This window comes from Fusarium redolens (assembly GCF_020744475.1).
Source record: "Fusarium redolens strain MPI-CAGE-AT-0023 chromosome Unknown BKA55scaffold_27, whole genome shotgun sequence".
In the NCBI taxonomy this organism is placed as follows: Eukaryota; Fungi; Ascomycota; class Sordariomycetes; order Hypocreales; family Nectriaceae; genus Fusarium; species Fusarium redolens.
In genome coordinates this window covers 139,397-159,662 of record NW_025763690.1, presented here as the reverse complement: position 1 = coordinate 159,662, position 20,266 = coordinate 139,397, and the positions used below count along the sequence as shown (strand labels likewise).

The window sequence follows — 20,266 nt, the reverse complement described above, 5'->3', positions numbered from 1 at the left end:
TACACACGCGTTCCTGTCGAGTCATCATCTGATCCAGTAGCCAAGATTTGTAGTGGCCGATAATGATGATCCTCCGGGTATCACTTGTTATCTGCCCGAGAAATCGTATTGTGTAGCCTGTGCTCCCTGATGAAGCTCGCTGCGACCAACCCCAAGACAGCTACGCCGAGTCCAGTCAGAAATACCCCTCGCAATGAAATCTCGTATGTCTCATAAACGCCACTACTCCATCCATCAGGGAGCCGCTTCAGCTCATCTAAAGAGTCAAGAATACGCTTTATTATCTCAGAAGATCCTTCGTAGCCGTCGAAGCGTTGACGTAGACCATGTTGCAGTAAGTTCTGGTACACTACCGATGCGATCGTTATACCAATCGTGGAACCCATTGATCGGAATGCGTAGTTGGCAGAGGTTGCGACGGCTTGATCATCATGGGATACAGCTGCAACTGTTGCGAGCAGTGACACGGATAACATTCCACCATACCCCACTCCAATAAGGAAGACATATAGTAATACAAGAGGAGTTGGTGTTTGGATAGTCATGGTACTCAGGCCGATGAAGCCTAAAGCAGAACACACTATGACGGTCATGCCCAAAGTTCTGTATCTTCCGGTACGTTTCATGATGAAGCCACAGGTAAGAGAACTTAGCGCGGTTCCTATACTCTGAGGTAAGAGACGTAGACCGGCGGCTGTTGTGGAGTAGCCATTGACCTGAAAGAAGATGGGAACGTAATATGTAGCCATGAATAGTATCATAGTTACTAGACAGTTCATAAGACAAGCGGCAAGAACCGTCTGATCGAGGAGCAGATGCATAGGGATGATGGGCTCCTTAGCCCATTTGGACTCGACAAGAACAAAGGCCCCAGCGGCTACAACCGACAGTGACACGGAGACCAAAACCAGTGGATGGGTCCATGGGACAAGATTCCCCCCAGAATTGAGACCTAGCAGTAAGAGGATAAGATTCAAGGATAGTGTGAAGGCACCCAAGAAGTCCACCCTCGATAATCTTGACTTGTCATTGTGCTTGGTGGGGGTATTCTTGAGGGTAATAGAGACGAGAATGGTGGAGATAGCAATCAACGGCACGCGACTCAGGAAAGCAGTCCTCCAGCCCCAGAGGTCATTAATCCAGCCTCCAAAGAGTCCACCGAGACCAGCGCCAACACCATAACAAATATGGACGAAGCCTTGGATAACGCCTCGTCTTCTAAGAGGCACGAGATCACTGGCCACGAACGCCGTTATGGCATTGAGGCCTCCGCCACCCATGCCCGCCACGACTCGACCAGCAAGAAGTGTCCATTTCGACGTTGCAGCTCCACACATCAAAGTTCCAACACCGAAGAGTATATTGCAGAGCACGAGGCCGGAGCGACGGGAGAAGATATCGGTTAGGCGGCCGGAGAGAGGCTGGCAAGCAGCATTGGCAATGAGGTAAGATGATCCAAGCCATGAGACGAGGCTCAGTGACCCGAAGGTATTGGAGATGGGGACAGAGAGGGTAGCGACTATAGTGGTGTCGAGGGCAGCGAGGAAGACTCCAATGAAGACACTGCCGAAAACAGCGATGAGATATCTAGTCGATGGCCCATCTTCAGTAGATGCACTCTCAGTGTCTTGGGGTTGCTGAGGAGGTTGGAGTTTTGCACGGTTGTGCGCGAGAAGAGGTGATTGTTCATTGACAAGTCCACGAGAGGCATTCCCCTTGTCTGTAGAATTTGAGTTCTGGCCTTTCATGATGCAATACCCCAGAGAGGTAGAAGGAAACTTCGAATGTGTAATTAGCATGATAAACGGTATTGAAGAAGATGGTTTCTGAGATGATGAAAGAGACAGGAAGGATTTCTCGAGGGATAGGGAGAGTATTCGAGGCGAGAGGGCGGGTAAGGCGGTTGGACACGTCTTACTCGGCAGATATTGCAACTGAGACATGGGAACGGAGCAAAACGTTTGTGTCACCACAACTATGACGCTGGTTGAGGAGTCGCCGGGTATGTCGGTGAGCAGGAAAAGGAACGCCTTATCTTGAGAGGTGATAATACCGCTGGGTTGGGGTCGATCACTGTGCGCCTGTTGTGAGGCCAGTTCTGGCGTAATTTTTGGTGGGAACACAAACGCATAGTGGCAGATCTAAGAACAAGAGGCAATATCCAGGTCGCTTGTAGCCGTACGTAGCATGCAATATGCAACAGACTTCGGATGTCTTACTGTCACCCGCTATAAAAGGATATATCATCACTTATAAAGCCAGTCGGGATTGATGTTAGAGAGTACTGATCTAGCGACGGGTTTAATTATGATCTGTACCATGTTGGCTCATTCTTGTTTGTAGCTGCTAGTGAAACCCCCGCCCTCGTTCATCTTCAAGTACCTGTACCCCAGAAGTCTCAACTACCTCAAACCTGCAACCCAAGGTCCTTATCCATCCCGCCAGTAGCTACAGAATCAACCCTCTGCTCCTCCATCGTCTTATTAAAACTACTATACTTGCTAAGAAACCACTGCTCCGCCGTAACTTCTTCCCCATTCATCCCCTTGAAAACAGCACTATCACTAGCGCGCAGAAAGTAAGCAGCCGAGTATCTGTCCTCTACCATCTTACCCCCCGGAGGTAGCACTCTATGCATAGCAGACCTAAAGCGTCGTTTAGAAATGAAGCGAAGTGTATCAGCGACGTTTATGATCGCATGACCTGGTTTCGCAGCGACGTATTCCCATTTATTAGTCGTAGGTGACATTACTTGTAAGCCTGGTTGTTCAGTGAAGAGAAGGGTAAATGATCCAACGTCTGTGTGGGCGTTGTGGCCGCGGGCTGTTTTGTCATTGAGCGCGTCGCTGAGGGGATGGTGGATGAAGAACATTGTGCTCTTGGAGGGGAGATCGTCCGGGTGACAGCTCTCAAAGCGGTCATCTTTCTCGAGCCCTGCGGCGTCGGAAAGGCAGGATAGAAGGGTCTTTAGGAGGAAATGGGCTGAGAGCTGGAACGTTTCAAAGAGTTGGAGGTTTTCGTGCACTACGGCGGGGAGATGGGAGCGGTTGAGAAGACCAACGCGGCTGATCTGAAGTTTGTCAGTTGTGCGACCGAAGATGGTGGTTGGTGCTATGACTTACTCTCAGAGCTTCGAATCCATCCCGAGTGTTCTCATTGACACCAGACTGCACGCCCGGCGGCTTGAACCTTGAAACGATCAATAATTCTAGCAGCTCTCACCAGATTCCAAGATCACTTACCCGTGAGCGTCAGAGATAGTCTCGGTCTTCATCTTTTCTTCGAGGGGTTGGCCAAACCACTGCTTCATGATTACCCAAGTAGCCTCTAGCGCTTTCAGCATCTTGCCAGATTCCCAATCACGAAGATCCAGGTAAAAGAAGCCATGATCTTCGCAGGCAGAGAGCAGGTTCGCCCGCTCGGCTACATCTCCGTTGAGCAACGAACAGAAGTTCAAGGTATGGAGGTTAGCTTGCTCAGGGGTAGTGGTTGTAGACATGGTTACTGATGATATGTTGAACGTGATTGAAAAGGCCCCTGAATGCGATATGACAGAGAGAAAGTTGGAGACTATGTGTTGAAGGATGATAAGCTATAAGCCCTATGTCAGTGATTTGTTCAACGAAAGGTTATGATCATACTTAGAAAACAGGTATAAGCGTACAAAACAAGACGGCGGTAAAAGCGGTAAGCTGATAGGGCTCAGTTACGAAAATGAACAAGTGGAATATTTCAATCTCATGATCTACCGAAAAACGCATAGCTGCAGATACGGCACCTTGGCATGGCAGAACACCCTCGGTTTCCGGACCCCGGGTTTTGATCCATCGTGCGGGCGTTTGGGTTATTTACGGGCATCAAAGAGCTGGGCCAGACAGGCAAGCTCCCGAGACATGCCTATAGATCATCGTATTGTCCAGGCAGCAAGCAGCCACATTCTTCCTTTTACCATACGTAGCTTGGCAAGAACAATGTGTTGAGTGCACCTGATGCCTGTAATTATTCCGAACAGAGAGGTGTCTCAATTCCGACCTAAGATCCGGCGGGGCAGTTGTCTAAGGCAGAGTCATAGATTAGTCCCCGGCGATAGATGTATCACGGTAAAAAGCTAGATTGCGATTGTGGGTAGCAAATGCATCGCTACTGATAATAAACTATTTATTCAGGCTGTATTTAAGCTTTTATCTAAATCTAGTAGCTACCTCCATCGCATCCGAAACCACACAGAATATCAACATGGTCGTCCTCCCAGAGCCGTTCGCCTCCTTCGAGCGCACCCCTCTCCTCTTCAACCATCCATCTCCCCTCCACCCTCTGCCCAATCTAACGCGTCACATCAACTCAACCACTTCCACCAAAGCCCAGATCTGGGCCAAGCGCGAGGACTGTTCTTCAGGTCTCGGTCTGGGTGGCAATAAGATCCGTAAGCTGGAGTATGTCATTCCATCGGCTCTAGCTCAAGGCTGCGACACTCTTATCTCCACTGGCGGTACACAGAGCAACCACATGCGTCAAGTGGCTGCTGTAGGAAGCCATCTTGGGTTCAAGACCGTCCTCGTGCCGCAGGTCCATGGGGATGCTAGCCTTGAGGCTTATCGTCAGGCTGGGAATGTGCAAGTCAATGGCATACTGGGCGCTGACTACGAGAGGCCCAATACTTCGTTGGAGGATGTTGCAGCAGATGTTGAGAAACAAGGTGGACGTCCGTATATCATCGCATCGGGTGCATCAGCCCACGTGCACGGAGGACTCGGTTTCGCTCGCTGGGCATTCGAGGTTGTTGAACAGGAAACGGCTCATGGCATATTCTTCGACACCATCGTTGTCCCAGTGGCTTCCGGGGGTACGATTGGCGGTATGATCGCCGGCTTCAAGTTTACCGACCGTTCTACAGACGGTCAGTCTCGTTCCATAATCGGCATCGACACGTACAACAAGCCTCCAGGTGTTCTCGAAGCCACAATCCTCCAGATCACCAAAAGAACAGCGAATCTCATCGGACTAGGCGAAGATGCAGTCCAGCCTCATGACGTGATCCTCGATACGAGGTTCAATACCGGTACGCACACGGCTTGGGACGATAATACAGCCAGAGGTGTAAAGTTACTTGGGAAGCTTGAAGGTATTGTCACGGATCCGATTTACTCGGGTAGAACTGCGGGTGCTATTCTGCACAAAGCCGAGAATGGAGAGTTGGATGGGAGTCGTTATGTGTTGTTTGTGCATACGGGGGGACAGGCAGCGCTGAGTGCGTTTCCCGACATGAGATGAGATGCGGGGGACTCGGGTTACCCTGAGAGATGCTGTGCTACAGTGCCAGTTGGGAATATTATGACCGCTCTTGTTTAACGGATCCCGAGATTTGAGCCTCGTAGGACTTTTAATCCGAAATTCATCGGCGGGAGAAAAAGATCAACCCGACAACTAACTGCATGCCATTCTCGCTGTTATGCATATGCTGTGTGACCATGTCATAATTATCTTAATACGCATGCATCTGCTTCTGTCATTATATTTGAACAGTGAAATACGAACAAAGAGGTTGTTCAGTGGCTTCGGGAATGGAACATATTGTTTTAGAACTGTCATTCGCTATGGCAAGTTCGTGCAGGTCGGATCAGCTAGCAAAGCGTGCGGGAGCCGTAAGTGACACCGCTACCAGGTCGAAATGTCACAGTGGCTACACTGGCAAGGAGCGCCTCCATCTGCAGAGAATCGGATGCATCTAAGCCTACATACTGTTGAATGAATTCACGACCGCAACACATTAACGTAACCCGTCAAAGGTCCCGTCCTACTTAAAAGCGAAGCCATAACATCAACAAACAACACATCATCTCACGAATCCAGCGCATGATCCAATCCGTTACCAAACTCTTACTCCATCATTTATCATGTTGTCCCAGCCAAACCCCTACGACAGTGTCGACACCGCTAATCTCTATACGGTAGTGTTCAAAAATCTCTTCGATAAAGACTCGAAAGAACTGGAGACTCTTCTGAAAGCATGTGAAAGGGATGGCTTCTTCTATCTCGATCTTCAGGATTCGAGCTCTGCGAAGCTGTGGAGGGATTTGGAAAGGGCGAGCGAGATCGCTAAGCGCTGGTTCTCGCAACCTGTTGAGGTCAAGCTGAAAACCCCAACAGTATCGTTGGCACATGGGTTTGTTCATCATGCTGGATGGCGTATTAAGTCAACTGATGGGGTGATCCAATTAGATTCAAGGCTACTGGTAATCAATCCGGGGCAGTGAAGTCGCTGAAAGATGGGTTTGAAGCGTTAAAGGTACCGTCACCAATGTCCCTTCCTGAGTATTCTCTAATAGTGAAAGATTGGGAGAAGCGAACTCCTCGGCCGCTGGGCTCTGCCATCAGTCGTCGAAGAGAATCTACAGCTATTCGATCAATTCAATGCCTCATGCCACTTCATTCTAAAATTACTTCTGGACTGCCTGTCAGACGGCCTAAACCTCCGAGGAGCAGCCCGCCTAGACACCCACCACCGCGATGACGCACGCTCCAAAAGTACCCTCTACTTCCTGCACTACCCCCCAGGAACGCAGAACCTAAACGAAGTAGGTCAAAACATGCACACTGACATCGGCACACTCACCCTCCTCTTCGCACCGCAATGGGGTCTTCAAGTCGTATCACCAGTGACGGGAGCATGGGAGTACGTACGACCTCGCGATGGCCACGCAATCATCAATGTTGCGGATACGTTGAGATTTCTATCTAACAAGCGGTTTCGCTCGGCTTTACATCGTGTTCTTCCTATTGGGGGCGTGCAGAAGGAAGATCGGTATGCTGTTTCGTATTTTCTTAGAGCGGCGGACGATACGGAGTTTAAGGATAGTAATGATGAGGAGTCAAATGCTAAGAGTTGGTATTTGACAAAGTATCATACGTATGAGTTGCCGCATGATGTTCAGGGAGAACAGACTGTGCTATCGGGGGGTATGGCGCAGGAGTTACAGGTGACATTCTGATGCATCTCGCAGTCAAGCATTGACAATCATTCGATGAAATCAAATCTGAGTCATTAGTCTTCTAGAAATACATCAACATACATTATTTGACAATACAGTAATGATTTAAGTGACAGTATGCAGGGCAGTTAGCGTGATCGATCCCTCCAAGCCGAGGCTCTAAAGATTTCTCGGGCCCTCGCTCGCAAACTAGTCCGAACAGGGAATCATTGGGAAGACCCTTAATCCACTAACGGCATCGTCACGATCCAGAAACAGTTTCGCGTGGAACCTTCTAACAAGTTGGAGAAGCCCAAAATGTTGGGGATGATCGACAGATCTAAAATTACGTCACATTCTTTCGTCATAAAGTTCCATTCAAGGCAAGTTTGCGACAATGTCAATAGCTGAGGACATGTGAAGATTCCCACGAGATGATCTGATACCAAGCAGCACTTTGCAGCTCAAAAGCTTGTCTCGGCAGTGGTGTCCAGGAAAGGCTAAGGTACTCCAGGGTATCCATTTCAGCCCAAGCAGGCGCCAAATAACCTATACCAATCGAAGTGTTGGTGCCGCCGCCTTTGCTGAGAGTGGGTAAGTGTGTAAAGGGCTAAGTTTGCGAATTGCGGGATGATGCTATAGTGCACATGATCATGAAACTTTTATCGCATTCCCTTTTTCCATGTGTGTCCCTCTTGAAACTTGCCTCGGCTTTTGATTCAAGATCGATAAGTATTAAAGGGTGAGATCTCCGATGATTGATCATATCTGATAACATGCATTGACTTGAATCCAAAGTCAAACCATCACAACAACAAGCAACTTCATATCTGATCTTTACAACGAAATACACGATACGCATTACGATGACGACGACTCAGTCGATGAAGTCAACCTGGCCACTCGCCGACAAGTCAGAGTGGAACGTCCACCAACAAATAATCCACGTCTTAAACGCCTACCCAATCTCTCCAGGCAAAGAAGTCCCCGTGCACGCCAAATCCGAACGCATTCCTCACTTCTCCCAATGGCAAGGCCACGTCTGGATTCTCTTACATGCCTTTGCTCCGATAATCATACACCAATCATGGCTCTCGTACACAGGCCAAGCACTACATCCCTTCATCGTCTTTATGCTCTACTTCGCCACGTTCAGCTGGACGGTTGTACGTTCTGTTAAAGCTACGGCGAAACTCGGACATGAATATGGATTTTTAGATGGAGATGCTCATCAGAGAGATGGAATTCCTGATATTGGTGTTGATAAAGTCGTTTCGTCGCTTTGGAAAACAACGGGGTCGAGGATCTTTCTGGCGACGCATCTTACCTACAGAGCGACACAATCGCCTGCTGATGTGATGAGTGACCCGAAATGGTGGGCATGGCTGTGGCTTCAGATCGGTCTTTACGGTATCGTTCTTGACTTTTGGTTCTACGTTTATCATCGCGCCATGCATGACATCGACTGGCTATGGAAGTATCACCGCACTCATCATCTGACCAAGCACCCCAACTCTCTCCTCGCCGCTTTCGCCGACCACGAGCAGGAATTCTTTGACATGGTTGGCATTCCCTTCCTCACTTGGGCGACCTTCCAAGTCTTCGGTCTTCCTCTGGGCTTTTATGAATGGTGGATCTGCCATCAGTACATCGCATTTACTGAGGTTCTTGGTCACAGTGGTCTTCGAATTTACGGCATGCCGCCATCGACCTTGGCTTGGCTCTTGAAGGGTGTTGGTATGGAGCTTGTTATTGAGGACCATGATCTTCATCATCGCAAGGGATATAGAAAGAGTCATAACTACGGAAAGCAAACCCGGGTTTGGGATACACTCTTTGGAACATGTCACGAACGAATTGAGGCCAAGAACCAGAACGTTGACTGGGATAGGGCAGTTTGGTTCCCAATTTTGTAAACAGCAAGTAAAAATAGCATCACATTCGTTTTAGTTATCAGACTAGTTTCCTTTAAATAAACACACAATTGTTCAACAAGGATATCACATAGTGAGTTAACTCAATTCCGTTATGCCGTAGTCATCCTGCGTTCCTTGAACCTCACACTCACAAGGATGTTGTCCAGTTTCTCGAGCAAGTGCTACGGCCTACTCATAAGAAACTCAGCACCCATTTTGCCAGGACTGTTAAAGGCATTGTTGAGATTTTTGACAATTTTAATAACAATGAATAATAACTCCCAAAGAAAAGAAATGTCAATTTAGTTAACTAAGCAAAACGCGAACAGTCTACCAGCGTGAACTTCCTAGACGGGACCAACCTGTAGTACTTCGCTCCCAATTTCCTCAGTCAACAATGCTTCGAGGTCTCCTCAAAAAGAACTCAGCTCAGCCTGCTACTCTCTGTTTCTCTTTACTCACCGGCCTTCACCCACAAGAATGACTTAGTTGCCTCCATTACCAGCACCCTGGTTGGCACCACCTTGAGCACGACCGGTACCGGGTCGATTAGCATTCGCAGGCACAATTTCTGCAGCCACCTGTCTCAACTGCAGCTCCCACTGATACCGCGCTGGGTCAATAGTCCAGATAGCATGCTGAATTCTACGGTTCTCAGCCTCTGTAATCTCCTTGAGCCGTGTAAGAACATTCACCACCATTTGCTCCTCGCCATTAGTGGCATGATCACGTAGATAGCGCACGGATTCATCGACAGCCCATCGATAGCGTCGAAGCTCCTCCATCTGCTCCAGAACTGGAAGGGGTGGAGGAAGGAAAGTTGGCTCACGGGGAGGTGCATCGCGGCAAACAAGGGGATAAGTGTCCTTGATTCCGTCCATGGATGTCTGCCAAAAGCCGATCTGGCCAACAGTAGCGACGGTGATGGTACCGAAATTGGGCATGTTTTCTTTCGGTTCGGATCTGTTGTTTATTGATCCACTTTAAGAGTGAGTTGAGTTGAGCTGTTGGTGTTGATGTTGCTGTTAGGCATGGAGTGGTGATTGATGAAGAGAATGGAGAAAGCAATAGAGATATCCGGTTTCAATCTTATACTCCTCCAAGCTTTGGAATGGCAGTTTCAATGTTCCCATGTTTTGCAGTGTCAGTTCTACTTGTGAGGTGTTCTTGGTTCGTGCCAGTGTCAGGCCTTGGGACATGAGCAGTGGCAGACACAGATGGCACTGGAACATATTAACTGCGACTGAGCAACCACAGTGTCGGAAACATATCATACCAGAACCGTTCAGAATTCAATGACTATTGTTCTCAATATCTCGGTAAAAAAGCCTAGAGAGTCACTATAGGCATCATTTTCCGCTTCCATGTAGCAAGTGAAACTGCCCTGGTATGTCTTTCAAGCTACTGGAGGAACATTTGATATAGTCTCGTTGATTCATACGACTCAAGTCAAGCTTGTGTCTTCATTTCATCGAGGTGAGTCGGGGTGCAGGCACTATTGAAGTTAGGAGTCTCTAATCCTATGAGCACCACCATAGAACTAAAAACTGTTACTACCAGTCTTAACTTGGTCATAGTCGCTATTCATAACTTGTAGTCTCTTGCAAAGGCAGAGGTACACGAAATGCTGGTTCCTAGGTTTTGACCTTTATGCTTTACGCTATCATTTCTTCAATTTTTAAGGGTCAAGGTCACGTTTTTCACCAGTCCAGCCACGTTCAGTCAGTGTTCATCGAACTGTCTAACCGCCACAGCTCGGTCTAGCAGGCCCACAAGTCTGAGGGATAGATAACACAATGTTCACTAAGGAAACAGAAGTTGATTGAGTAGTCACTCTACACCTTGTTTCATACGAACGAAGCGGAACAGTGCAAATCAGCACTTGTTCATCCTGTTTCCCCGGTAGAACATGGAAAGACAATTGTAAACAACGTTTATCTTTGAGATCTTCCTCTGTGTCGTGATAGGTTCAAGGTATTCCACAAAAGGTACAACAGTAGGATTTCAGGCTTGCTGTCGACCGGCAATAGAAGAGCAGATCATTTTGAATGAAATATGGAAGAAGAGGTATTGGAAACCGGGGCAGACGGCAGTCTACTCGCGGAACGTTGTTGGCGTGATAGCTAGAACCACCTTGACATAGAATAGTTGATCCGTCACTAACGTTCCATAAACGAAGGCATCAAGCCAGTTTATCCATAAGTGGCTGAACATGTCTCAATGGACAAGGAACCCCTGTGGCGATCTTTCCGAAGGATCCTGGACTTGAAGCATGTTCTGCGCCCTGTTCGATACCGACAGTAAGTCTCCAGCGATTGACTATCCCTTGTACAGCTTCAAATCGAGCAGTTACAGTGAGCCGGAAAGGGGGACCTAGTCAACTGTGCTTGGGTACTGTTCCCTTGGATCCCCTGTTCATAATTTAAGCAAGCTACAGCACCAAGTCTGGTCTGATTCAAGCTGACTGCCACTGTTCTTTGAGCAGCTGTACGGCACTGACCCCCACTTGTCTACACCAAGAAGTTGTCCACCATCTCTTCCCCTCCATATCTCTTCCACCCTCTACAACTTCTCCCCTACACATTTCAGGGAAAGCAAGGCGTTCATTGTCATCATGCCTGACTCAACTTTCAGATCTTTTCACAGCCTCAGTGTTAAGCATCCAGGCTTTGCAATTCATCCGAGGCTTTGGACCTCACATCATCTTTCCATCGTAAACTGCACATTCCAGCAGGTCGAAACTGGCGACGCATACGTCCCTGTGGGTTTTTATACCCAAACTGCCGAACGCCTCGCTGAGTCGGCCAAGAAGCTCGCTCGTGGAGACACCCCCGACACGAAGTTTCTCTGGGTAGAGAGTCTCCTTCTTCGGGAGGGAACAAGCCCCATTGCCTTTATCACGTATGCCAAGTCTCATTTAAGTGAGATAGAACAAACCTGATTAATCTGTCTAGGACACCACTCTCTTTCTACTATGGCAAACGTCGAGTCCGCCTGGCAGATTCGCATGTCCACATCTTCTGCATCAAAGAAGAGATTTCTATCCCGCATGTTGATCCTGTAATGGGCTACTACAGGTACAACGCAGACGAGCAGCGCCAGAAGAGGTTTCGCGCGCCGCGTGCCCCAAGCGGCCTGAACAACAACCCTGTTCAACGCAAGTATGATACTAGATATCGCAAGGTGACCCCTGAAGATTTGCGAAAGGACCCGTACCTTGTTTGCATCCTGCTGAGCTTGGCACAGCTGCAGCATCGTAAGTCCTATGGTCCCCGAGGGCTGTTCTTGGTGAGCACCTCTCCCGTTTCCGCAATATCTGCCAGATTTACTAACTTGATATCCTCTAGGCACGCCTTCTTGTTACACACTTGGCGGACCATACCGACGCGTACGTCTACAAGGCGGATATTCCGCATCAGCTCCTCGAGAGCCTAGATCATCCTACCCGTAGCATCGAAGACTTCGACTTTCCCACGGTCCGCTACGTAAAGGTCCCGTTCAAACCTTACTCCACCTTTGCGGAACGTGTCCAGATTCATCTGGCCGGCGCTGAGTACTCCCCACGTCCTGAACCAGGTCGTTCTGATCAGGTGGCATCTTCGGAACCACGAGGCAAGAAGCGAAAGCGTGATGAGTAGAAAAGTTCCGGAAAGAAAGCTTCAACGGTGGCTTGGTCATGGAGGATCAGTGATGCGCTTGCCGCAGAGATTGCGAAGCAAGATGCAAGAGAGCAATCTTTCAAGACAATGGAACACCCACCAAGCGGGTTAGTTTGTACTGATCAGGATGTGCAGGGAATTATGATGGTAGGTCTAATCACACCTACTCTCAAGGCACAGCTAGCTAATTGCCAAACAGTGAGATTGACAATCCATTTGCGAGTTGGTGGCTGGACTGGTGTAGGAGTAATACCTCTGTTGGGTATCTGGAATAATCTTGGTATTTGTGTTTCCGAGACAATGGGATTAGGACGGATTAGGACCAGGAATATCTCGGCAGCTCTTGGAGCAGTTTTACTAGTTCTATCTCATGTTAAGCAGTAACTAAACCCAATATTGGAGTCCCCGTTAGGAGAATCTGTCCCTGTCGACGCAGTGATCAACTTGTGGCTTTTCACTTCTGAGCTCGCAAGACGTTGTTGTGGCCATCATAAACTCTGCTATGTACAACTTCCCGAGTAATAGTCGATCGTTTTGCGGATCTACACTCGGGATGATAGCGGTGTAGATGATGGGGAGGGATAGAAAATGCCTCGGAAAGACAAAGCTCCCCAACTACAAGACCACTTACTCTGAGCTTCCTCTATAAGTTAAAGATGAGTTCTTTGTCACAAGGAACTGCAAAGTTTCGTTACTAAAGACCTGTATTAATAACCGTTCGTCGTTCACTTGGGGTTGCGCTGATGGCTTGCCGTCAGACTTCGCAGTATGGAGCATGCCCCACAACACTGCGCCATAAGGAACAAGTCATCAACTTGTCGGGGAACACTTCCCGATGATCCCGACAACAACTAAACTATATCTCACAGCCAAATTGGACTCATTTTCGCATGTAATTGAAGGACACAGAAAAGAATAACTTCGACAATGGATAACGTACTCGCAAAGCCAGCAGACCTCTGCTGTCTCAAAGGCGCTTTTCACTCCGGAGAAGCTACTGGTTCTACGATCCAGATTGACGGCATCGACACTTACATGGCCAAGCCTCATCCAGACAGGTCTAATGGGAATGTTCTTCTTTTCTTTCCTGATGCATTCGGACTGCATATCAACAGCTTTCTCATGATGGATGCTTTCGCCGAGTGCGGATATCTTACTCTCGGTGTCGATTACTTCCTCGGGGTAAGAATTATTTGCTTTTTTTCAGAGAATATTACTAATGGGTATTGTAGGATCCCGTGACGAAGCACTCGTTGACGCCGTTGAGTGACCCAAACTTTGACTTTGAGTCTTGGAAGAACAAGCATCTCAAAGCGTCTGAAGAAGCTGCTGCAAGATGGATCAAAGCCGTCAAGACTCAATATGGCACTAGTGAGGCCGTCAAGTTTGCTTGCGTTGGCTACTGGTAAGAATTTTCCATCACCTGAGTCTGGGCAAACTGACTCATCATGTGTTAGTTGGGGTGCACGCTTTGTTTGCCAGCAACTGTCTGCAGATGGCATCTGTAGAGTCGGCGCCATCGCCCATCCTTCATTCCTGAAGGAAAGCGATGTCTTCTATGTGCAAGGCAAGTACCCATCCCATTTATTTGCAAATAAGCTAACCGATACTAGAACCCATATTCTTCTCAGTGCCCAGTACAGATAAACTCTTCGAGCCTGCGCAGAGAAGCAGGACAATTGAGATACTGACAGAGAATAAGAAACAATTCAACATGCAAGTATTTGCCAATGTTGGGCATGGTTTTGCCGTAAGTTTCTTGAATAAGCTATAGATTGCAGATATGCTGACATCTTGACCAAGTCACGAGCCCGTTTGACTGATCCTTATGAGAAGTGGGCTAAAGAGGCTAGCTTTAAGAGCTTTGTTGACTGGTTCGACTTCTGGATGGATAAAAAGTAAATAGACGACAGTAACATGATGGGAAATGGATTCTTGACAATATGCACTTAGACAAATTCAAAAAATGAGATATGTTAGTTCACTGTAATCAATATCATAAGCCTCGTACGTCAGTTGAAAGATGAGCAGACGGTACATGAGGTGGAACGAGTGGATTGGCTTTAGCAGATATCCTAAATGAACCAAAATCTTATGTTTTAATGCTATTCCTTTCTGCTTGAGGCTTATTCCGCTATCGAAAAACACCCAGATTCCCATTTGGTACGAGACGCCGATAACTCGCGTCGGCAAAAGCGTGTGTTTCAGACCCTTCTCTTTTCCACATTGAACATCTGGGACGGGTTGATATCGATTCTCTTGGACCTGTCTCAAGGTCTATAAGATACCATATGTAGGGATACTGTATAAAAACACCTCTATGTGCTTCTACCCATCGACGTTGTCTTCTCCTTCGCGGCCAGGAGTTGGAGGAGTACCAAGTCTCGTTCTTCGACCATTCTATTCCAGTCAACAGACCCCAAACTCTTGTTTACACTCTCCTGAAGAGCCAATGTGCTGTCTTGACTCCAATTAAACCTATGCTCCAGAATATCATCCTCCCAGCTTCGAATCGCTGGTCCTAGCCTTTCCATGCGCTGTGCAAAACCGTCAGGTCCCCCTCCACCACCCAGAGCATTCGTAGCAATTGGCCCCGTGAGAGCCCAGCGAAGTCCAGGCCCAGATGAAACAGCTGCATCTAAATCTTCTGCCGAGACGATACCCCTACTAATGAGACTATATGCTTCATTGTTGATTGCGGCTTGAAGGCGGTTCGATACGAATCCTGGGACTTCGTGATGAAGCAGGATGGGTCTTTTCCCAACAGACTTATAAAAGCCTAATGTGGTATTGACAGATTGACTGCTTGTTTTCGGGTGGGGAACTACTTCGACTAGGGGAATTAGATGCGGTGGGTTGAAGGGATGCCCGATCAGGATACGGGTAGGATCCTGGTTGCACTGCTGGATAAATTCCGAAGACGGTAGACCTGACGAAGACGAAGCGATCACAACGCCTGGTCGAGCGTGTTTGTCCAATGTCTCGATAAGGTCTCTCTTGAACTGCAGCCTCTCAGGTCCATTCTGTAAGAGAATAGTTAGCTTCATGAGTATGCTTGATGCTTCTATGCACAATGCGTGAATACTTACCTCTTGAATAAAATCCGCTTCAGCTAGCCTTGGAACGATATCATGAACAAACTCATAGTTGGAGATAAGCTTATCATAGTCTCCATAACCTTCCAGGTAGGACCGTGACTGCTCGAAATATCGCTTCAGGGCATCTTCCGCTCCTTCAGCGGGATCAGAGATGATGACCTTCAAACCTCTTGAAAGGAATAGAACTGCCCATCCCATACCAATCACGCCACAGCCTACAATGGCCACAATACGTATCTCTTGTGTCATTTTAAAAGTCCAGAATTAGCAAGGTGTTGTGAATTTCACATTAACCGAACGGGACAGTCATAGTTCTGGCCATGTGGTGAATATACTATCATTATAATACTCTACCCAGTACTTGAATACACATTCCCATGTATCCTTTGCTCCAGTTTAGGTCGGCGTCCGACCCGGGGCAAATCCGGGGAGGTGATGCCGGCTCCAGATTTACGGACCGACCACGGCCGAGAAACGCGATGAATGCCATTTGGGAGCTTGAATACCCGTGGAAGACGGATGGCACAATCATATTGTACTGATCGTTCAGCAAAGCTGTTCTGTTGAAAGATTATTTGGAGCGATAAAGGTGGCCGTACGTCGAGGCATAGCCAGAGCTTGACTTTCACCCGCTAGAGATTCACTAGAGCGTCCACTCCAACTCACCATCATGACTACCGAAGGTTCCAGAGAGACATACGGTGCAGGAGCCACTGTCGACCAAAAATTCATTCCACTTCCAGCAGAGTGTGAAAGAATACTACGCATCTTTGCCGCAAGAACACCCGGGTTCACCAACGATGAAGCTCTCCTCAGAGGGGTAAACTTCCACGGCGATGCTCTTCCCTGCATCCCGGGACCAATAAAATCCCAAGCACTCACAGCAGTGCTACACGCAATGGTGGGTATAGTCGGTCTCGAGATCCTTCACCTACGCGGAATCACTGCCAGCACCAAAACAAGCATCGACGTCAACCATGCTGGCCTCTACCCCGCTACTGCAGCGCTTGTCAATATTGACGGCGTCACAGGCCCAGAGGTCATCAAGTTGCCGACTGTACCTCAGTGGGACAAGGACCGTGCCTCTAACTCGCCGCTTGTGTACCGTGCAACGGCTATCTATGAGACTGCCGATAAAAGCACATGGTTCCAACTCCACGGCTCGCTTGATTCGTGGAAAATGCTGGCTGTTATTGGTATCAGTAAAGATCTCGATAGTGAGATTCGTACCAACGATGCTGCATATGAGCTTATTCAGGAGCGTGTTCGTACTTATCGCGCCCGAGAGATTGAGCAGCTCATGGTTGAGAAAGGGCTCTCAGGCTCTATTGTCTATTCGCCTGAAGAATGGCGTCAAACTGAGATGGGCAAGTCTCTCTCACGACATCCCCTCATCAATTACAAGCAACAGACCCAGTGTGCAGCGCTGCCGCCTGTATGTTTGCCCGTGCTGGAGGATAAGAGACCTCTTGCTGGTATCAAAGTTGTCGAGTTGACACGCATCATAGCCGGTGCAGCTGCTGGAGCTGCCCTCGCATCTCTAGGCGCTGAGGTAATTCGCGTCAACTCGTCCAAACTCAAAGATTACACACCAGCTCAACCTTCTTCCTTGATGGCTGGCAAGGCAACCATCGACCTTGATCTTGAAGACCCAGCTGACCATGAGAAGCTGATGCAACTATTCGAACAAGCCGATGTTATCTTGCAGGGCTACCGTTTAGGTTCCTTGGGTCGTCGAGGCTTCGGTCTTAAAACTGCCCTTGAACTGGCAAACAAACGAGGAAAAGGAATCGTCTACGTTGATGAGAACTGTTATGGTCCTGATGGTTACTATGCTGAACGACCTGGGTGGCAACAAGTTGCAGATGCCGCAGCCGGAAGCTCATATGTCATGGGTCAGTCATTTGGCTGTCCCAAAGGCCAAGGTGTTCTCCCTAGTCTGCCCATCTCAGACATGTCAACGGGAATCCTAACTGCCCTAACCATTATATGTGGTATCCGAGACCGAACCAAGTTTGGGGGATCATATCATGGCCATGCCTCACTCACAGCTTATAACATGGCGACTCTGGATCCTGAAGTGCGGCTGTATCAAAGGGAGGTAGTTCAGAAGATCAACGACAAGTATCAATTTCCAACTTGGTCGAGTGATGTGCACGTTGCACCTCTGTACTATTCCATCTTAGATGCTTGGGGGAAGAATAGCGAGCTTATCAAGGATGAGAAGTACTATGTCCACTTCTTGGATTCCGTCTTCGGGTCTGACTTGCGCGTTCTTGGACCGGTGGTGCGGTATGATAAGGAGGACTACTCGCCAAAGTGGAACAGTCCGCCTGTGCCATTCTGTCATCATGAGTTCAGATCTTTCTCAGATGATTGAGTGTCGATACATGAGAGTGGCCTCTAGCTTAGCACGATGAAGTAGAAAGTTAAAGTTTATCCTATTCACAATTCTGACCATGCCATATATCTTGTCCATGAGATGGATTATTAGTGTTGCTAGCCGAGAATGTCTCCAGTAGTAGTTTCAACTTGATAAGCGGCTCCTATTGACTCAATCGCAATCATGTATAGGTGGCCAAGACGATCGGTTGCTCGCTTTGGAATAGGCATGTCCGAGGCAATTTACTAGAATAGTTTGAGACCTCCCAAGTGCTTGAAATTCTGAAGATCTAGGCGACTTCATCTTGATAGTAATCCATGTATCACTGCCCAATAAAGAACATTGGAACTGAACCAAACATCATGGCGATTGATCGAAGGCACAAAGCTCTCTGTTATCTTGCTCTAGTCAAAAGTCTCCCTCACTAAAATAACATACATCATATCCTAGCAACAGAAGGGCCACCTACACTGATGTGCTTATGCATCCTCTTGACAGCTTCCTGCGCATCGTCATTCATATCATGAAACCACAACCAGTTAAACCTTCCCTGCTGCAGCCTAGGCAGAATCTTATCCATATCGGCACCAGCCTCTTCATGCTGAAAGAAGATCATATGACCAACTTCAGCAGCCTGCTCCAGCTGCTTCTGCGCACGAGGGCGCCTAACAGAGTCGTACGCAGAAAGTCCTGCTTTTATATAAGGCGCCAGATCTGCGCCGTGTTCTGACATCTTAGCGACTTCTGCGAGAACGTTAGATAGAACCAGGGCGTCTTCTAGACCTTGTGCTGCTCCCGCGGCTTGGAAGGGTAAGGAGGCGTGAGCGCTGTCTCCGACTAGAGCTACTCGATCACGGAAGTATGATGCTGTGCGGAAATGGTGGAAGAAACCCCATTTCACGGGTTTGGCTTTGGCGAGGAGTTGTCGGAAGCGATTGTCAACGCCTGGGCCTTCAAAGTCGGCCATCATGGCTTCGTGTGAGATCGTCTCCGTAACAGCGCCCTTCAGCTTCCAACCATCAGGGGAATCGGCGACGCAGAGAAGATAATTGAACTCCTGTGGCAAGGAATGGTTAGCAATGTTACAACATGTCAGAGAATGGTAGACTCACATCACCTCCTGTGATACGATAGGTAATAGCGCTGCGCTTTGGTCCGAAATAGAACTTGGCAACGTCGGTTAGATCACCGAGGATCTCGTAGGCTTCCGACATGGGAATGACAGCACGATAGCAATAAGCACCTGCATACACAGGTGCGATCTGGCTGGGATATTGTTCCAGAACATGCGCTCTGACTGTACTCTTGATTCCATCTGCGCCAGCAAGAACTGAGCACTCAGCTGTTGTGCCATCTAGGAACGACAAAGTAACCCCATCAGGCCGCTGCTGGATATTCGTGAGACGTTTGTTGAACTTGACGTTTTCGATGGGGATAAAGCTGGTCATGATGTCGAGAAGTGTCTTTCGATGCGCCTAAATTGTATCAGCACTAGTTTTCCTGTTATTTCTGTCAACAGTACTTACAGATTTACGGATGTAATCGGGGTGGCCCCATCCAGAATGGCCGTACCAAGGCTTATCACGACCTTGTCTAGTCAGCGCAAAAGGTTCAGCTTTACAAGAGATTTCATGACTTACCGAGACCCTCTTCGAGTAGCATACCCTCGAAAAAGATATCCTGTGCTTTCTCACCCTTGTTTCCTACACAAATAGCCTCGTAGAGAGGTCGGAAACCAGGCTCAATGAGGTCCATCGTGCGCATGCCATTAGGGGCGAATCCAATGCCAGCGCTGGATCATGGTCAGCGATAGTTCAACAAACAACACTCCTTGCAACTTGCCCCACTGCCGAATACTCCTTTGCGTCTTCGTAGAGAGTAAATGAGATGCCCTTTTTGTGCAGAGCCATGGCCAAGGCGAGGCCACCAATGCCGGCACCTTCAAAGTCAGCTCATTTGGCATGAATGGGATATACGATGCAGGCTTACCAATGATGGCGACATGGATATCATTGCGGGAAGGCTTTGCCATTGCGTCCTGATTGTCCAAACTTGCGATAGTTGATGGTGAGGTTGTCTGATGTCGTGGTATCTTGTCGTGAGTAACAGGTTTGCAGTGGTTCAACGAACTGGTATATGAATATCGTCATCTACGTCCTTAGCCTCCAACCAAGCAAGACCTCTCTCACGTTGCGCAGCACGATTGAGCGCGGGGCAAGACCGGCACCGGCTCTCGGAGATT

At 48.3% G+C, this 20,266-nt stretch overlaps 11 protein-coding genes across 11 annotated transcripts; 6 read left to right on the top strand and 5 right to left on the bottom strand.

The window, feature by feature from the left end:
• Positions 1 to 80: 80 nt before the first annotated feature.
• On the bottom strand, positions 81 to 1,748 carry BKA55DRAFT_528015 (major facilitator superfamily domain-containing protein; the record flags this gene model as incomplete). Its single annotated transcript, XM_046188963.1, has 1 exon — positions 81 to 1,748. The coding sequence occupies one exon, from the start codon at positions 1,746 to 1,748 to the stop codon at positions 81 to 83; it is 1,668 nt and encodes a 555-aa protein (XP_046042193.1).
• A 659-nt stretch (positions 1,749 to 2,407) lies between these two features.
• Positions 2,408 to 3,499, bottom strand: BKA55DRAFT_697344 (uncharacterized protein; the record flags this gene model as incomplete). Its single annotated transcript, XM_046200365.1, has 3 exons — positions 2,408 to 3,070; positions 3,123 to 3,189; positions 3,243 to 3,499. 3 exons carry the CDS (start codon positions 3,497 to 3,499, stop codon positions 2,408 to 2,410), a joined length of 987 nt encoding a protein of 328 aa, XP_046042192.1.
• Positions 3,500 to 4,236: 737 nt separating this feature from the next.
• BKA55DRAFT_655882 (tryptophan synthase beta subunit-like PLP-dependent enzyme) lies at positions 4,237 to 5,320 on the top strand (the record flags this gene model as incomplete). The annotated part of the gene is made up of 1 exon (XM_046197436.1): positions 4,237 to 5,320. The coding sequence occupies one exon, from the start codon at positions 4,237 to 4,239 to the stop codon at positions 5,269 to 5,271; it is 1,035 nt and encodes a 344-aa protein (XP_046042191.1). The 3' UTR covers positions 5,272 to 5,320.
• A 574-nt stretch (positions 5,321 to 5,894) lies between these two features.
• On the top strand, positions 5,895 to 6,989 carry BKA55DRAFT_697342 (uncharacterized protein; the record flags this gene model as incomplete). The annotated part of the gene is made up of 3 exons (XM_046200364.1): positions 5,895 to 6,163; positions 6,220 to 6,286; positions 6,333 to 6,989. 3 exons carry the CDS (start codon positions 5,895 to 5,897, stop codon positions 6,987 to 6,989), a joined length of 993 nt encoding a protein of 330 aa, XP_046042190.1.
• Positions 6,990 to 7,588: 599 nt separating this feature from the next.
• Positions 7,589 to 8,946, top strand: BKA55DRAFT_584690 (uncharacterized protein). The gene has a single exon (XM_046194368.1). It carries the CDS (start codon positions 7,835 to 7,837, stop codon positions 8,882 to 8,884), a length of 1,050 nt encoding a protein of 349 aa, XP_046042189.1. The 5' UTR covers positions 7,589 to 7,834; the 3' UTR covers positions 8,885 to 8,946.
• Positions 8,947 to 9,369: 423 nt separating this feature from the next.
• Positions 9,370 to 9,828, bottom strand: BKA55DRAFT_546079 (uncharacterized protein; the record flags this gene model as incomplete). The annotated part of the gene is made up of 1 exon (XM_046190881.1): positions 9,370 to 9,828. The coding sequence occupies one exon, from the start codon at positions 9,826 to 9,828 to the stop codon at positions 9,370 to 9,372; it is 459 nt and encodes a 152-aa protein (XP_046042188.1).
• Positions 9,829 to 11,498: 1,670 nt separating this feature from the next.
• BKA55DRAFT_697339 (uncharacterized protein) lies at positions 11,499 to 12,522 on the top strand (the record flags this gene model as incomplete). The annotated part of the gene is made up of 3 exons (XM_046200363.1): positions 11,499 to 11,785; positions 11,839 to 12,172; positions 12,232 to 12,522. 3 exons carry the CDS (start codon positions 11,499 to 11,501, stop codon positions 12,520 to 12,522), a joined length of 912 nt encoding a protein of 303 aa, XP_046042187.1.
• Positions 12,523 to 13,470: 948 nt separating this feature from the next.
• On the top strand, positions 13,471 to 14,445 carry BKA55DRAFT_599422 (dienelactone hydrolase; the record flags this gene model as incomplete). The annotated part of the gene is made up of 5 exons (XM_046196390.1): positions 13,471 to 13,725; positions 13,776 to 13,948; positions 14,001 to 14,110; positions 14,157 to 14,293; positions 14,347 to 14,445. 5 exons carry the CDS (start codon positions 13,471 to 13,473, stop codon positions 14,443 to 14,445), a joined length of 774 nt encoding a protein of 257 aa, XP_046042186.1.
• Positions 14,446 to 14,861: 416 nt separating this feature from the next.
• Positions 14,862 to 15,890, bottom strand: BKA55DRAFT_546076 (uncharacterized protein; the record flags this gene model as incomplete). The annotated part of the gene is made up of 2 exons (XM_046190880.1): positions 14,862 to 15,566; positions 15,633 to 15,890. 2 exons carry the CDS (start codon positions 15,888 to 15,890, stop codon positions 14,862 to 14,864), a joined length of 963 nt encoding a protein of 320 aa, XP_046042185.1.
• A 421-nt stretch (positions 15,891 to 16,311) lies between these two features.
• On the top strand, positions 16,312 to 18,021 carry BKA55DRAFT_697336 (CoA-transferase family III domain-containing protein; the record flags this gene model as incomplete). Its single annotated transcript, XM_046200362.1, has 1 exon — positions 16,312 to 18,021. The coding sequence occupies one exon, from the start codon at positions 16,312 to 16,314 to the stop codon at positions 18,019 to 18,021; it is 1,710 nt and encodes a 569-aa protein (XP_046042184.1).
• Positions 18,022 to 18,445: 424 nt separating this feature from the next.
• BKA55DRAFT_546074 (uncharacterized protein) lies at positions 18,446 to 20,056 on the bottom strand (the record flags this gene model as incomplete). The annotated part of the gene is made up of 7 exons (XM_046190879.1): positions 18,446 to 18,448; positions 18,494 to 19,081; positions 19,137 to 19,499; positions 19,551 to 19,612; positions 19,665 to 19,816; positions 19,882 to 19,963; positions 20,014 to 20,056. The coding sequence occupies 7 exons, from the start codon at positions 20,054 to 20,056 to the stop codon at positions 18,446 to 18,448; spliced, it is 1,293 nt and encodes a 430-aa protein (XP_046042183.1).
• Positions 20,057 to 20,266: the final 210 nt, after the last annotated feature.

Coding starts and splice junctions, on each gene's coding strand:
- BKA55DRAFT_584690 (XM_046194368.1), top strand. CDS start 7,835: ATGACGACGACTCAGTCGATGAAGTCAACCTGGCCACTCGCCGACAAG.